This window comes from Phoca vitulina, unplaced genomic scaffold (assembly GCF_004348235.1).
Source record: "Phoca vitulina isolate PV1807 unplaced genomic scaffold, GSC_HSeal_1.0 scaffold24, whole genome shotgun sequence".
Classification (NCBI taxonomy): domain Eukaryota; kingdom Metazoa; phylum Chordata; class Mammalia; order Carnivora; family Phocidae; genus Phoca; species Phoca vitulina.
Window position 1 is genome coordinate 6,759,726 of NW_022589727.1, and position 18,104 is coordinate 6,777,829.

The 18,104-nt window shown below is 37.7% G+C and overlaps 1 protein-coding gene across 5 annotated transcripts in view; it reads right to left on the reverse strand.

Annotated features, from left to right (window-relative positions):
* KIAA1328 (KIAA1328 ortholog) overlaps window positions 1–18,104 on the reverse strand; it is a 357,595-nt gene that overhangs the window by 33,713 nt on the left and 305,778 nt on the right. For 4 of the 5 annotated variants that reach the window (XM_032421314.1, XM_032421311.1, XM_032421316.1 and 1 more), the window contains one exon: window positions 16,508–16,616. In XM_032421314.1, the coding sequence (XP_032277205.1) occupies window positions 16,508–16,616 (109 nt within the window). Of the gene's footprint in view, window positions 1–12,887; window positions 15,493–16,507; window positions 16,617–18,104 lie in introns of those variants that run through there. The other variant, XM_032421312.1, reaches the window with a different exon arrangement.

The following is an 18,104-nucleotide window of genomic DNA, read 5'->3' on the forward strand; positions in this document are numbered from 1 at the left end:
TATTTAGCATTGCTAATTCCCACCTCTCTTATTTATGCATGGAATGGTTACCACAAAAAAAAATTTCTGCTTTTTTAACTTCCAGGTATTTCACAATTTAGAAAAACTCAGTCTAAAGAAAGAGAAGTGTATAAATAAAACAAAAGAGAAAAGGTTGGAAGAAAATACACTAACTACTAAAATATTAACAGTGTTATACACAGTGTTTACAGCACCTACAGTGGATGGTAGGATTACAGGTGATATAAATGGTACTTTAAAAAATCTACATCACCGCTGCAATTGTCCCAAATAAGCCTAAGTGCTTAAGTGATTGCTGTCAAATCACTGGTGTCAGTTTCTTTAAAAACTTATTAGCACTGATATGAGGAATTCTTAATCTCAGGAAACAAACTGAGGGTTGCTGGAGTGGTGGGGGGTGGGAGGGATGGGGTGGCTGGGTGACAGACATTGGGGAGGGTATGTGTTATGGTGAGCTCTGTGAATTGTGCAAGACTGTTGAATCACAGATCTGTACCTCTGAAGCAAATAATACATTATATGTTAAAAAAAAAAGAAGAAGAAGAAGATAGCAGGAGGGGAAAAATGAAGGGGGGGAAATCGGAGGGGGAGATGAACCATGAGAGACAATGGACTCTGAAAAACAAACTGAGGGTTCTAGAGGGGAGGGGGGTGGGAGGATGGGTTAGCCTGGTGATGGGTGTTGAGGAGGGCACGTTCTGCATGGAGCACTGGGTGTTATATGCAAACAGTGAATCATGGAACACTACATCAAAAACTAATGATGTAATGTATGGTGATTAACATAACATAATAAAAAAAATTAAAATAAAAAAAACATAAAAAACTTATTAGCAAACAGATTCTTGAATGGATTCTTGCTAACTGCTGAGTCCTATACACAGCCTTCTGAGAAGGATTACAGTTGATCTTATCAGGGAGTGAAAGCTGGTGCCTGTGTCATAGCCAACTGATCTTATTCAGCAGTCTGAACCTGACTTTAGGACCAAAGGCTGAAGGTGGTGGCAAGAAAGGAAATTTGAAATAGTTCATTATAGGCCCCACAGTATTTCATAATTTTTGTAAAGGCTAAATGAATGTATTTCTTAGAAGTTAATGTTAAATATTTTATGATATTAAGTTATAATTCTAATCTGTGGTATTTCTTATCTTAAACCTCTGATATGAAAACTTCTCTAATAACTTTTTTATTTAATTAAAAAAATAATTTTAGGGAAAAATGAAGGGGGGGAAATCGGAGGGGGAGACGAACCATGAGAGACTATGGACTCTGAGAAACAAACTGAGGGTTCTAGTGGGGAGGGGGATGGGGGGATGGGTTAGCCTGGTGATGGGTATTAAAGAGGGCACGTACTGAATGGAGCACTGGGTGTTATACGCAAACAGTGAATCATGGAACACTACATCAAAAACTAATGATGTAATGTATGGTGACTAAAATAATAAAATAAAATTTAAAAAAAGTAATAATTTTAGTCAAATATCCCATTTATTTTTTATTTTTTAATTTTTTAAAAGATTTTATTTATTTATTTGACACAGAGAGAGAGAGAGTGAGAGAGGGAACTTGTACAAGCAGGGGGAGCGGCAGGCAGAGGGAGAGGGAGCAGCAGGCTCCCGTGGAGCAGGGAGCCCGATGTGGGGCTCGATCCCAGGACCCTGGGATCATGACCTGAGCCGAAGGCAGCTGCTTAACCGACTGAGCCACCCAGGCGCCCCTCAAATATCCAATTTAAATATTAAGTTCTGATTTGTTTCCACCATGTTTGCTTTAACCTATTCCAGACTTTACACTGACAGTTTTCTCTACTACGTTTCCTTCTCTCTTCCAAATAAACAGTTGTGTGAAGGACCCAGTCTGATTGGTTTTTTATACCCAAACATTTGAGGATATCTTGTACCAGTAGCCAAAGGGGATTTTTCCCCCCTTTTTTGTGCCTTGAGGCCATACTCATTCATACGGAAAGCCATATTAGCTGAAAAGAGTTCTTCCCCCCTCTCCCTCTCCCCTCGTATAATAGCTTTCTGACAACAGATTTTATCTGTCTTTGTTTGAAGATCTCAAATGGATCGACTTTACTTTTTTTTCAATCTAAAATGAATGTGACACAGGGATTTACCCTTTGTGCAACAACAGGACCAGAGAGACCACGCAAGACTGTGAAGTCTGCAGTGCAGGAAATTAAAATTTTCACACTGATACAAAAACCTCCACTGAAGTAATGATACAATGCTACAATCTTAGCATGAGACCTTCTGGTCTGAATAAAAGTCACTGCCATGTGACCTACATGTGCACCTCAGTAGGAACATTTTGCTGCTCACAAAAATATGTATATCCAGAGGGAGAAGATAAAAGAACTGGGGCAAGCTATGGTGAAGCATAAACTTCCGGAAGGGGACAGTTCTGGAAAAGCTACTCAGCTCCAGCAGCACCTGAAGGAGAGTGGAGGGAACATGAGTCCTGGCAGAGGGCGGCTTAGGGGTGAGCACAGCAATCCTGCGGGCTCCCAACTCTCCTGTGGTCCAGAGTGGCCGGGGCTCCGGGGGTTTCAGGGCCAGGTCCGGTCATAGTTCTGCCACACTTAGCTTGTTCCTGTGTAAGTCAGTGGTTGATGTTACAGTTATGATCCACCCCTGAGATGATGCCACACCTCAGCTTTTACCAGAATCTGGTTCTTCTACTACCAGCCCATTTCTTCCCAAAACCCAGAAGACAGTGGGGTGTATCAACTGGTCTATATAGAGAAGTTTTATTTTAGGAGCAGCACATTTCTCAGTCATGAGCTGAGATTGTGAAGACAGCAGACGTGGGGCTGAATGGAATGAAAAGTCACTAACTGAGGATTCTCCTCTGAGCTGGCTGGCACAGTACTTCCAACTACCCATGCAGGAGGGAACCACTTCATGAATGGAGAACATTCAGAAGCATCTTAATTAAAGTCCACACAGAATGCCATTTGTGGTAAATAGTCCAATCTGCATCTGGTAGGGCAGGTGTCCCAAGGGAAGATACTTCTAGCCTTCATCAGGTTACACCAAGAACTAAGTATATGACCATGGTGACTTCTCATGGACAGACTTCTTCCAGGGTATAGGGAAGAGACTGCCTTCAACAAGAAATAAGTTTAATATCCTCTCCCTCAGCATGGACTGGCATGGTGTTCCAGCTCTGGCTTTCAACCTGACTCTTCAAAGTGCCTGCACAGGGTTACTCAGAGCCCCCCCAAAAAGAAAAATCCCCAAGGTACAACTATTTGCATCTTTTAATTTATTTAATGCATAACATTTACAAAATAATCCCACTGAAAAATAATCCCACTGGCTAGGCATGTATTTTATGGTATCCTCCTTATATATTACTATTATTAAACATAAACATTTATCCAGAATATTTTTAAACTGTCGAAATTTAGAAAGGATGAATTCTTCATGTATGTTAAAAAACACAAGTGGATGTAAGAGTTTTACGAGATGTGCAATTGTATATAAGGTTTGTCGGCTTTCTAACTTGTTGTCCTCTTATTGGGTTGAAGCCTTTCTTCTAGGCTCTAACAATGGGCTATGGTTTTCAGTGGCCCATGTTCAGGGTCCCTATTCTAATACAAACTACAACCCATCTCAGAATCTTCCAGCTCTCCCAAAGGAAGAAACAGCTTCTCACATGTAAAACAATAATCATTGTGTCCTTGCCTGCCAAGAGACTTACATTCCAACCAAGAGGATGGACTCTCAATCTCAGTAAGAGTCTTACTTTAGTATGCACCCATGACAGAAAAACAAACATCGATGAAAGTTTTGATAAGTAAACACGTAATGCATTGGCTGATTACTCTAGAGCTTCAAGATCAACTTGGAATCTTCCTTCTTTGGGTAATATTAGGATTTGTACACCAAATAGCTTACTGATATTCTCTAAAAGGTAATACAGGAAGGATGCTTTGGTGAGATGATGTATCCAGAAGTCTTAAGGCTAATGAAAATAACAATATTCATGTGTTTCCCTTTACTCTTTCCAAAGAATTTTCATATATATCCATCTCTTAATTTTTGTGGTTAAACTCATAAAAAGTTACAGAAAATCCAAAATGTTAAAATGAATTTCTCCACAAGAAATAAAGAAAAGAAGGTTGAAAGCAAAAAAAGAGGATCGTCTTGTCTTTTTTGGGGGGGAGTGTCATATTCCATTAAGATGAAAAGCAAATAGTTTATGGGGAAAATATGAAAGATGTTAAATATCAAAACCACAATAAGGGATCACTTTACACCTGTTAGAATGGCTAAAATATAAAAGACAAGAAATAACAAATATTGGCAAGGATGCGGAGAAAAGGAATGCTTGTGTACTGTTGATGGGAATGTAAATTGGTGCAGCCAATGTGGAAAACAGTATGGAGGGTCCTCAAAAAATTACAATTAGAAATACCATACGTTCCAATAATTTCACCACTGGCTATTTAATCAGAGAAAATGAAAACAGCAATTTGAAAAGATACACGCTTATTACAGCATTATTTACAATAGCCAAGATACAGAAGCAGCTGTCCATTGATAGAAGAATGGATACAGAAGATGTGGTGCACACATGCGTGTGCGTGCGCGTGCACAGACACACACAGAAGAATATTATGCAGCCATAAAAGGGGATGAGATCTTGCCATTTGCAACAATACAGGTGGACCTAATGGGTATTATGCTAAGTGAAATAAGTCGGACTAAGTTAAATACCATATGACTCATGTGCAATCTAAAAAACAAATGAATAAACAAACAAAAAGCAGAATCATACCTATAAATATAGAGAACACACTGATGGTTGTCAGAGGGTAAGGGAGTCGAAGGATGGACAAAATAGGTGAAAGGGAGTAGGAGATACAGGTTTCCAGTTATGAATAGAATAAGTCACAGGAATAAAACATACAGCATAAGGAATACAGTCAATGGTATTGTAATAGCGATGTATGGTGACAGATGGTAGCTATACTTGTGATGAGCATAGCATAATGTACAGAGAAGTTGATTCATTATATTGTACACCCAAAACACTGTGTATCAACTATACTCAAATAAAAAAGTGTTAAATATATTAAAAGTGGTGTGTATATATATACACACACACATATATTTAAATATATAAACAGTGTATAAAGATGTCCAGCTGAATTAAGATACATTAACCAATGACCATTAACTACATTATTGTCTGTCTTCTCCTTTATAAGTATTCTTGTTGATAAAGTCTTTGATTTACGCAGTGGCATTTTTTGAAGTATCATGCACAATCCTGACCATTCTTTCCCTAGGGCAAAGCATGTAACTTACACTAAGATATGGTCACCTCTTTCAATGTGGCTAATGATCTCAGTTTGGACTTCAAGGGTGTTAACTTTTTTTTCTGTTTTTCTCTGGGCATCCTCTCTAAAGTAAGATCTGATGTTTTCCAGACATGGTTTCATTTATACATTAAAAAAGAAAAACCCTCAGTAAACACATGTTCACACAGCACAATCTCTGGAAATGTAAATTGCACCCAGTCCCCTGTCAACTGGGAAGGTCAGAGATACCCACATAATTGCTTGGCACCATGCTCTGAATGATGGGTACCACGTTTATCTACTTAATGTTTCCAAACTACTGGCCAGCACAAAACCCAAAGATTCTGAAGGGAAATTTAAAACATGTTATTTTGAAATCACTTATTTGTTTTTGAAAATGTTTATTTCTCATTTTATTCCCAAAATGTATAAGCTACTCTGAAATCAAAAGGAAGATGCACATGATTTCATTTTGATTTTGTCTCTAAACAAAGGGTAAGGCTCAGGCCTAGGATGGAAGGTTGAACTAAAGTTCCATGTGGTCAAGGGCCTCTGTCAAGGTTTTGCTGCTAGTTAGCTGTAGAGGCTGGATGAATCCAGGTCTTTGGCCTTTCCTTTAATACTAATGCCCTTTCCTCTAAGCCATGCTGCCTGTCTGCATGAAAGGATTTTAACCCGACGAAACCAGAACAACAAAGTAGCCACAGTCCACAGCAGAGGCTTAGAAGAAGTTGTATGCTGTGGCTGAACATAAGCAAAGGAATGGCTAAGTGAAGAGACCTGTGAGACACTGTCCAAGCAATCAAATCCCAACGTAGAGAACATGCTGAAACGGCTCACAATTGAGAATCTGCTGCTTGAAAACCTCCTAAAAGCCTAGACATCTTTCAATTCTCATAAAATGGGAACACCTTTAAGTCAATGAAAATGCAAGGAAGTTCTGGGAAGTAAAAGCAGCACAATTAAATGTATAAGCAGGGCACAAACCCATGGTTCTTTTGTAGATGTGAAGAAGACCTAATGGAAAACAATTGTCTACAGGAATGCCATGAATTGGAAAATTGAAAAGGAAACAGTTACCTTGTGATCATTCTTTTTTTTTTTTAAGAAATTATTTATTTATTTGACGGAGAGAGAGAGCACAAGCAGGGGGCGCAGCAGGCAGAGAGAGAGGGAGAAGGAGAAGTGGGCTCCTTGCTGAGCAGAGAGCTGACACGGGACTCGATCCCAGGACCCTGGGATCATGACCTGAGCCAAAGGCAGATGCTTAACGACTGAGTCACCCAGGCGCCCGTGATCATTCATCCTTATTGAATGTCTGTTATGTGCCAAGTCCTGCTCTAGGACACGGATATAGCAATGAATATAATAAAAGAAATCCTTGCCCTGGGGCGCCTGGGTGGCTTGGTCCATTGAGCATTTGATTCTTGATTTTGGCTTAGGTTGTGGTCTCAGGGTTGTGAGTTTGAGCCCCTGTTACAGCTCCCTGCTCAGCGGGGAGTCTGCTTCTCTCCTTCTCCCACAGAGAGAAAGGAGTGACCACTGACTGAGTGCACACTATGGCCCAGCACCAAATTAAGGGCTTTGCTTACCTAAAGTTAATACTCTGAGCAAATTTTCAAGGTAGTTATTAATATTCTTATTTTCACCTGAGGGGTCATGCTTAGAGAGGTAAAGTAAAAGTCATGTGTGCAAACACGTTTGCATGGTGAAAATGAAAAAATACAACCCTGTTGCTGACTTCTGAAATGAACCTAATCCTATCCCTAACCTTTTGTCAGGGAACACACAGAGTTTGGAATTACAAGAGCAACGTCCGAGTCCTAGCTCCTTATAGCTTGTGTGATCTTGGGAAGTTCTACAATGACAACTACTATTTAGCGACATACCTGGACTGTGCTGAGTACTTTATGTAAACTATCTTGCTTAATCATCATGACAGGCCTATGAGGAGATATTATTATCTCCATTTTATAGATTAAATTAATCCTATTAATATGTGCCCTTTGTTTTCTTTTTAAATATTGTTTTAAAAATTATGTAAGTAACACATCACTGTAGAATATTTGGAAAATATAGAAAACCGTGAACAACGAAGGAGCTCTTATAACCCCTTCACCCAGAACTTAGAATTCCTGAAACCAAGGACCAGAATTCTAAGTGACTAGTAAATATCAGCTGTTTTAATGTATATTTTCTCGGTGCAGTATGTTTTTTTTCTAGGGTAAGAATGTCTTGACAAGCTTCCTCAAGCTGAATTCATTTCTTGGAATTAGGCTATCTCTTTTTTTTTATGTTATGTTAATCACCATACATTACATCATTAATTTTTGATGTAGTGTTCCATTATTCACTGTTTGCATATAACACTCAGTGCTCCATTCAATACATGCCCTCTTTAATACCCATCACCAAGCTAACCCATCCCCCCACCCCCCTCCCCTCTAGAACCCTCAGTTTGTTTCTCAGAGTCCATAGTCTCTCATGGTTCGTCTCCCCCTCCGATTTCCCCCCCCTTCATTTTTCCCTTCCTACTATCTTCTTTTTTTTAACATATATTATTTGTTTCAGAGGTACAGGTCTGTGATTCAACAGTCTTACACAATTCACAGCACTCTCTTTATTATTTCTACTTAGCCTATTTGTTTCTGTTTTTTAAACTTATACACTGTATAACAGTGTGTGCCAGAGGAATGGATGATTATATTAATGGCTTTTAACAGTGGGAATTACAGTAACAACACAATATCATGGCTTAATTAAAAGCAACATCTTTTCATCAAACACACAAGAATTTCCATGCATTCAACTGTTCTTGGTAGTAATGTACCTGCTGGCAGGGAATTTCAAATTAACTTAATCAACTTACACAAAACCCCTTTTGAACGGCTGAGCTTTTTATCCTTCTGATTAAAGATCGAAGACAGAGAGGCACATTATACTTTTTCTTTTACATATTCAACACATTCTTTTCGGAAGTTTTCAGACTATTCTTTTTACTGTCATCATTTTACGTGCATCATTTCATTAGGCTTTGTTTTTATTTTATTTACAATATACTCAAAATGGAAAAGTTACAGTAAATGCTCCTCTGATTGTGTGTGGTGTGCAAACTTACTCTCAGGGCACATAAAGCTAAAATGATAGCTCTTAGCCTAGTAGCCCACATTTTAGGAAGCCATTTTGAAAAACCTAAAAAGAAATTTTATCTAATATTTTGCAATTGAGTTTTAGTAGTCATTAAAGAGAGCTTTACAATGACATGTTATTTATATGTACATATATTATAAATAGACATATCTGTACATGCCCAACACATGACCTGATATATAACAGACATTCAATGAATAGTGGCCAGTATTGTCGCATATGGCCATCATTCACATACTCAAGTATATAGAGGCAGTGAGGTCTGCTATTCAAACCTACCACATAAACTCAAGTAGTGCCTGTGGGCTCTAGTTTGGGGTTTGGGATTTTAGTGTAGCTCCCCTCTCTCCACCCTAGGAGAATAACACATTATTAGGTGCTAGGCACAGGAGGGAATCTAGTTGAATATATAAAATATTTGTGTGAACATACAGGTGAGAAAAAAGTCTGATTTAAAAAAAATATTTTGTTACAGTTAGGATTCTAGGCACAAGTGCAAGAAAATGTTGCAATTTGGCTGTTGTGTGTAATGGAAACACAGCATTTCTCTTTCTCTTGAATGACTGCTTCTTCCTATCAAGCTATAAAAATAAACTGTAACTCTTAAGCAAGTTTGTCTCACTCCTACTCTAAACCAGAATTTTATCAGCTTAGTGCCTACAACTTGAGGTGAAATTCAAGTTTCAGGCAGTGTGGAAGAATGAAAAAACACTAAAATTTGGGATCAGAAGAACTATGTTCAGGACCTCTTTTCTGCTTCATTACTGTGTGACCATGGACAGTTCCAGTCTCGTTCCGTTCCCATTTCCTCACTGTAAAATGAGGTACTACTGCTACTTATTTCACAGGGTTTGGGTGCATTTTAAATAAGAAAATGCAGGTTAAAAGCATTCTGTCAACCCTGAGGTATTATGCCAGGGATTGTGAACAGGTAATTATTATTTTCAGCATTATATTTTTGTTACTAGTATGATAGATACATGTTGCTTAACGTAGGTTTTGAATCCCCTGGCTGCTGCCAATCCAGACTTTTGTTGCCAGAGATAAGACAGATCATTTTTTACAATCAGCAACAGCATATTTACATGATTTTTCCTTCTACATAATCTAATGGTTACTGGCAAATTGAGATGAGAAACTAAACAATGCTTGAACTGCCCAGGTGCTAAGGCCTTGGTTTATGACCCACAAAGATTGAAGAGGGACAAATGCAGAAATGTTTGTCCCTCTTCACAGCACAGCAAACGACCAACATGCACTTTAAAGGTTATATCATCATATCTGGAGCTGGAAGCAACTGGATTTCCATGTCAAGTTACTTAAGATGAAAATAAAGATAAAAAAAAACCCCACTTAAAAAAAATTAAAATGGTATATATTTAAAGTATACAATATGATTTTTTGGAAGAGTTATTCAATATTAGGAAATTATTAATGATATACATATACATAGTAAAATGATTACTACAATCAAACTAACATATTCACCTCCTCATATAGTTGAAATTTTTTTGTGCATGTGGTGAGAACACTTGATCTATTTTAGCAAATGTCCAATGTTTAATACAGTATTATTAACTATAGCCATCATGCTGTACATTAGATTTCTAGACTTATTCATCCTACAGTATTGCAACTTTGTTCCCTTTGACCACTATCTCCTCATTTCCTCCACCTTCCCATTCCCGGGCACCACCATTCTCCTCTTTGCTTCTATGCTTTGAACTTTTTAGGTTCCACAAATAAGTGAGATCATACAGTATTTCTGTGTCTGGTTTATTTCATTTAGCATAATGTCCTCCAGGTTAATCCGTATTATCACAAATGGCAGATCTCCTTTTTAAAGGCTGAATACTATTCCAAAGTCCATTCATCCACTGATGGGACCATATCTTGGCTACTGTGAATAATGTACAATGAACATGTGAGCACAGATATATCTTTGTGGTATTGACTGTATTTCCTTTGAGTATATACCCAGAAGAAGGATTGCTGGATCATATAGTAGTTCTATTTTTAATTTTTTGAGGAACCTCCATACAGTTTTCCACATTAGCTGTATCAATTTACATTCCTACCAACGATGCACAAGGTTCCCTTTTCCACATCCTCACCATTATGTACTTGTTATCTTCTGTCTTTTTGAAAATAGCTATCGTAAAAGGTGTGAGGTAATATCTCATTGTGGTTTTGATGTGCATTTCCCCAATGATTAATGATGTTGAGCATTTTTTCATATACCTGTTGGCAATCTGTATGTCTTCTTTGAAAAGTTCAACATCCATTCACGACAAAAACTCTTAAGAAAAAATAGAAGAAAATTTCCTCAGCACAATAAAGGCCATTTATAAAAAGCCACAGCTGACATCATAATCAATGGGGAAAAATTGAAGGCTTTTCCTCTGTGATCTGGTACAGGGCTTGCTCTTGTCACTTCTATTACACAAAGTACTAGAAGTGCAAGCAACAGCAATGAGTAAAGAAAAAGAAATAAAAGTCATCCAGATAGTTAAGGAAGAAGTAAAATTATCTCTGCAAATGATATGATTCAGTATGTAGACAACCCTACAGGCTCCACACACAAAACAAGAACCACCACAACAAAAACCTTGTTAGAATAAACAAATTCAGTAATGTTCCAGGATACAAAATCAATATACAAAAATCAGTTGAGTCTCTTTGCACCAACAATGATCTAACCAAAAAGGAAATCAAGAAAAAATTCCATTTATAATAGCACCAAAAAGAATAAAATACTTGGGAATAAATTTAATCAAGTCAGTGAAAGATGTGTACACTGAAAAGTATAAAACATTGAAGAAAATAACTGAAGAAGACACAAATAAATGGAAAGATATCCTGTCCCATGGATTGAAAGAATTAATATTGTTAAAATAGCCATACTACCCAAAATGATGTATGGATTCAATGCAATCCCTACCAAAATTCTAATGGCATTTTTCACAGAAATAGAAAAAACAATCTCAAAATTCATATGGAACCACAAGAGACTCTAAATAGCTAAAATTAAGAACAAGGTTGGAGGCATCACACTTCTGGATTTCAAATTATATTACAAAGCTATGCTAATCAAAACATTATGGTACTGGCCATTAAAACAGACACACAAACCAATGGAACATAATCAAGAACCTAGAGATAAACCAAAGCATAAATGGTCAATGAATTTTCAACAAGGGTACCAAGAATATACAATCAGGAAGGGTAGTCTCATCAATAAATGGTGCTGGGAAAACTAGATATTCCAGAGTCCAATGAGACAGGACTCTCATCTTTCACGATATAAAAAAACCCCAGAATGGATTAGAGACTTAAATATAAGATCTGGAATTGTAAAATTCCTAGAAGAAAACAGGAAAAAAGCTACTTGACATTGGCCTTTGGAATGATTTTTTGGATACAATACCAAAAGCTCAAGCAACAAAAGCAAAAGTAAACAAATGGGACTGCATCAAACTGTAAAGGAAATGATCACAAACTGAAAGAAAATATTTATAAACTATATATTTGATAAGATGTTAATATCCAAAATATATAAGGAATTTTTACAACTCAATAGCAAAAACAAAACAAAAAAACCAGTCTGAATAAAAAATGGGCAGAGGATCTGAATAGATAGACATTCTTCCAAAGAAGACATAGAAAAATACAGTTTTTAAGACAGAGAGAAGTTTAAGTCCTAGGCTGCAGGGTACTTGGATCCCTCCAGCTTGGGCTTAGTGTAATGTGGTCCCAGTTTTCCAATACTCTGAGCCTGGTCCCTCAGTCTCAACCTTAACGGATAGAAAGTCTGTACAAGCTTCAACTCAGCTGTGCACAAACAGTTGTCCGTGCGCATGACTGTGCACAAGCACGTGCACTACGGAGAGCTCATCAAGCTGTAAACGCACAGCAAATTTTTCAGGACAATTAAGCATATAGTTTGACAGCAAAGGACCACAGTCTTTAAAAAAAGAACAAGTTAAGTTATTTTTTAAGCTATTTTTTGAAAAGCCCCCAAATAAGCTATTAAATCTTTGAAAATACATACTTAAGTATTTTCTTACCTCCCTCAACAAAAAGCAAGCTCCACAAAATCACCCCTCCAACGTGTCTAAAAAACAAAGCGAAAGAAAACAAAAACTTTCAACTCTGGGGGTGCCTGGGTGGCTCGGGGGTCAAATGTCTGACTCTTGGTTTCTGCTTGGGTCATGGTCTCATGAGTCATGAAATCGAGCCCCATGTCCCGCTCTGTGCTCACGGGGGAGTCTGTTTGGGATTCTCTCCCTCTGCCACTCCCCCCATGCACGCATGCGCATGCTCTCTTTCTCTAAGATAAGTAAATAAATCTTAAAAAAAAAAAAAAAAAAGCAGAACTTCCAACTCTGTGTTGTGGTAAAAAACCTTTTTGAAAAAAGCTAGAGTAGATAGAGGTGAGCAGTACTTCCTAGAAATAGGCCAACTATAGATACAGTTCCCAAAGTTCAGTAATTGGGCATACTTTGGTGAGATCTGCTTTTCTCTCTTCACACACACACACACACACACACACACACACACACACACGAGGGCAAGAGTACCAGCTTTAACTCTTATGCATTAGGGGACAACAGAGAGAAGAAGCCTTAGTAACATTTCACTTCAGGGACTCAGAACATAATCCTGCTGCTACAGGCCTGGTATTTGCCTCTGTTTATCAGTTTGGAACAATAACCACTGAGCTGTCATATGACTGGGAGATAGAAACTTCACTGGTATTTTAAAAAGTGACAAGATTTCTGTTTCACTGAACAATCCCAGAAGACACCGTCTTCATTTTAATATAAAATGTATTAGATCTCCATACCCAGGTAGAAAAAGATACCCACACATAAAGGAGATACAGCTGTAATATGCTTTTTCTCCCCAAATTTGAAATAAAAGATTTGAAGATCCAAAGCTACATTAATGCAAATATCAGTCTGTTACAAGTATACTTTTTGATTAAATTGGCATACATCAAGTACAATTAGAAAGGTTATTTATAACGAAGAAATACATAATTCTGCATCTTAATGGGGATGACAGTTACAGCTGATGGTTGCTAATTAACATTACTTCTTCTGCTTTGGGTGTCAGATATTTCCTGTATGATCTTTATTGCTGGCAATGGACATACCTAAGTCTGGAAGGTACAGAAGAGTTAATTATCAGTAACAATGGTCCTCATAACAAAGTAATTGGTAACCTGACCAGCTCTGGTTTCACTTTGGAGACCAGAGGATCCAGCAGAATCTGTAAACTCTGACTCAGCGTCATGGCAGGAGAAGTATTTGTTGAGCTTTCTGATCAAAGGTGCACCTACCCACCAGGTGTTCAGAATGACAGGGAGAAAAGCCCCAGGTGAAGTGGGTTTGGGAGGTGTTGCCTGTTCCAGCCAAGCAGAAATGCATGGCACTGTCTGGTTCGGCAGCACCACCCTCTTGTGCCAACATGACCATTGTGCTTACTCTCTTGGACAGCTCAGGGGTGTGTGATCAATGCTGGAGGCCAGACGTGAATGAAGAGAAAGAAGCACCGCAGCTCTCAGCACAGAAAACTATAAAGCCCTCTTTGCTTGTGCTATAAATTACATATTTATTTTGTTAACATGAGATAGATGAATATTTCTACATATAAAGGTGCCCAGCTAAAATCAGGATAAGTGATATTAATGTCCTATGGTCAGTATTATTGAACCTCCAAAGCAATAAACTTTATGAGTCAATAAATATTACATTTGCAACATAGTTAACATTCCTTTACTGTCTCTAGCACTTATTACACATTGTAACCGCAAGTCTACAATACATTATTCATATTTGGGGTGTCACCAAGTGATGGATTGCTGCAGGAGAGGCTGTCCTTTAAATAAATCAACAAATAAAAATGCAAATGTTAACATTTTCAGCCACAACTTTTCCCATCTTGAATGGGGAATGAAAATTTCACATTATATTGACAGGCAGCAGAGAGAACAATTAACAACCCACATTGTGAATGAGAAAGATGACTTTGCCACGCCTGGTTTTATCACCTGCACGTGGGACAATATGGGACTCTTCTAGGTGTTTGCGCTTTTCAGAGAACAAAGGAAAACCTGTTTCCCACCAGCATCTGTCCCACCCCCATCCTCTTGTGCAAGTTTGGAAAATTCTTGGAATATAGGGTGGATAGGCTTTTACTCTTGTTCTCAGTACATTCAAAGGTTTGTTGGGATGAAGAATAAACAGAGTTTTGTCTTGCATTAAGAGTTTTCATGTAACTGAAAAGTAGTCTATAAAAAATGCCTCTTCTACACTTTGAAATAAAAATAATTCAAATAATCCTGATTCTGAAATCTGGAAAGCAACCACGGTGCCCTCCTGATAACTGATTTTCATAGTACTGAATCTTTTTTTCAACTCTGCATTTTGTATAATAGACCTATAATATGCCATCATGCACTTCTAAGGATGAAATCCAGTGTGTTACACATTGTTTTATTTAGCCAAGTACTCATTATTTAGGAAACCTCTGAGAATCAATATTTAGCTGATTTGCAGTATTAAGAAGCAACAGATACAGAATCCCTTTTTTAAGGTCCGTAAATATGAGTCTTCACAGCAATTTTAACCTGGGCTTGTAAAACTGTACTAAGTCGATATGGTCCATTCAGAAAATGTGTGCTGAGAATGTTCTACAAAACTCTTACTGGGGAAACATTTTATTCTTTTTCATGCTTCTCTCTAAACTGAAATGCAATCATCAAAAACACATTAAAGTAGCGTTAAAGATCTCACTTTAATCTTCAATAGGAAAATTCACTAAGAGTGAAAATCCAGATCATTTCTCCTCTTTACCTGTAACTTCTCCAGAGGAAGCCCTCAAGGTGACTGGGATGGATCCTCCTTGAGCGCAAGCATTCAGCCACAATACTGAGTGGTCCAAGGAGGGAGCCCCCCTCAACATTTCAGAACGACAGCTCAATATGGGTACTTGGAAAATGCTAATAAGGGCAGCATTAAAAATAAAAGAAAGGAGTAATGGACAAAGAATGTGGTAAGCTAGTCAAATTTTCTTTTGATTGTGGGTCACCTTCAAAATAAGGAGGTTGTCATTGTTAACTATTATAGTATTTAAGAAAATGGGCTTTGGAGTCTGAAACACTAGTTCTACCTCTTATTAGCTATGCGACCTTAGGCAAGTCACTCAATCTCTTAGTTCTCTAACTTTGGAAATGAGGATGATAGTAGTACCACTTCATAAGGCTCTGATGAAGACTAAATCAGATAGTCCATACAAAGGGTGGACACATAGTAGGTGCCTAACAGATGGCAGTCATTATTGTCCTCTGTGTTAGAGTTATTTCCCAAAAGTTCTTTATAATTAAAATTAAGTCTTAAAATCTACATTCATCTGATAAGATGCTGGGAATTTAAGTGCTCAAAGAAGCACATTCCCAAGGAAGCTGAAACTAGGCCCATTTGGTGTTGCTGTTTATATATTCAGCCTTAAATGCATAATAGGGGGGTGGCTTATTGGATGTGAAAAAATTTTAATCATGTATTTCTCTTCCTGACTCCAGAAAAGGCTGATCAAATTCTTAACTCTTCAAATTCTCTGGTATCAGTAAATGTTGACAGTCCTTTAAAACCGTAATACAAAACCCACTATAATTTTCAGTATCAATTAATTCAATTAGTTAAAGTCCAAGTGTATAACAATTCTGTGACAAATTGGGAAAGACCTGCTGCTATGCACATTTTCGGATGAAAAATAGGATCAGCTTTGTGTTTCTCTGTAAATCCTTGCCAATTATCAGTTTCAATTAAGGCGGGGCATGTGTAAAGGAAAGGGCTCCATGAGATCAACCTGGCCAAATCTAGATGCTTCCAAATAAGGCCTCTCTCTTAACAGCTATTAAGAATTGTCAAGACTTTTCCACTCCTTATTAAATGACTCCCTGCCCCCCAAACACTCTTATCTAAAGAATGTTACACCAAAGAGTCCCAGAGGCTTACCGGGAACTGTGGCGCTGCAGGACTGATGGGCTTGTGAGTACAAGTTCCTTTTGGCTTCCTGTTGTCATAGGAGATGTGGATGCATCTTTTCTAACGCCTGCCACTGTTCCTGTATGAATGATAAAAGGAATTAATTTGGACATTCAATAAAAGGAAATGGAAAAGTCCATTCTGAGCAATATATTAGACATTCCAAAAATCCCTAAGCTATTTTTTTCCCTCCAAAATGAAACAATGGCAGATGGAAAACTCAGTGGGTTGTTTTGATATTGTAAACATCAGAGTTCCACAGTATCTTGTTTAAAAAAAGTACTTCTGTGCAATAACAGACTGGCTAGTGATTTTGTTTTTAAACCCGATGGCCTGTCATCTTCCTAGTGATTTGAGTTTACTGTGAAAATGCCCAAGAAGGTAGATTACTTTATTTTGTTCCCTTTAACCATTCTAAGAAAAGATCTTTCTTCTCTTTGAGTCCAGCACTTTGTACCTCCAAACCCCCAAGTTAAACTGCTCTTACCCCTAAAACTTTCAAAGCAGACATAAATCTTGAATGTTCCTTTCAAAGAACTGTACACTGGGCTTAAAACAAGAGTCTGATTGGAAGAGATGCTCACCTTCCAGGGCTGATTTGGTCTCTGTTCCTTTCTAACAAGCAATGTTCAGCTAATAATTATGTTTCTCCTCTGGAGTGCTAAATAAGATGGCATGGACAGAAAGATTTTTTGTTTTTGTTTTCTAACTATTATTATTATTTCTAATAACAACAGTTTTCTCCTTCTCCTTTTCCTTCTTAATATTATTTCCCAAACAACACAAAACATCCCTGTCTTTTTCTTGCAAGACTGTCAGAATCTCATCCACGATTTTCTTCTGGTTCCTGGGAAACTATTGTCCAGGCTGCTTAAAGAAATTATTTGGGAAGATTTACTCTTTCTTTGAGAAAAGTGTAACTATTTAAATAACATGATGACAGCTTTGGTGTGTTGGGAATACGAGACCCTCAAATGCCAAGAACATAGTATGCTAATTCTGGGAATGGCACCTTTTCTCGGTGTTACCAGAGAAAATCAGGCCCAGAGAAAGCAAGAGTCTTCTATGTACAGAGAGTAGCATCAAAACAGTCACCATGATCCTTGATATTCAAAAGCTATACTCAATACTAACTGTTCTCTATTATGTATAGGTGTAAAAGACTAGCCACCTAAATGCACAATTCAGTCCTCTTTGTTTACACAAACCTGTGGGAGCCTGAACCCAAACCAGTATATTTTCATACGAGACATAAACTCCATCAGTACATACAGTGCATCAGTCAGTAAATATTTACCAAGTACCTAATGATGGGCAAGGGCTGGTGTCAGGATTAAGCTCAGAGTTAGTTTAGGGGAGGGTAAAGAAGATGGGAGAGTAAGAACATGAGATACTCGGAACAATCTGGTAAAGAACCATAAATAACCCAAGACAGTATAAGGTGACAACAGCTAACAGATATGGTATGTTTAGTATGTGCCTGGTATTGTTCTAGGACTCTGCCATATACCATTAATCTTTTTTAAAAACAGCTTCATTATAATTTGAATACCATAAAATTTAACCA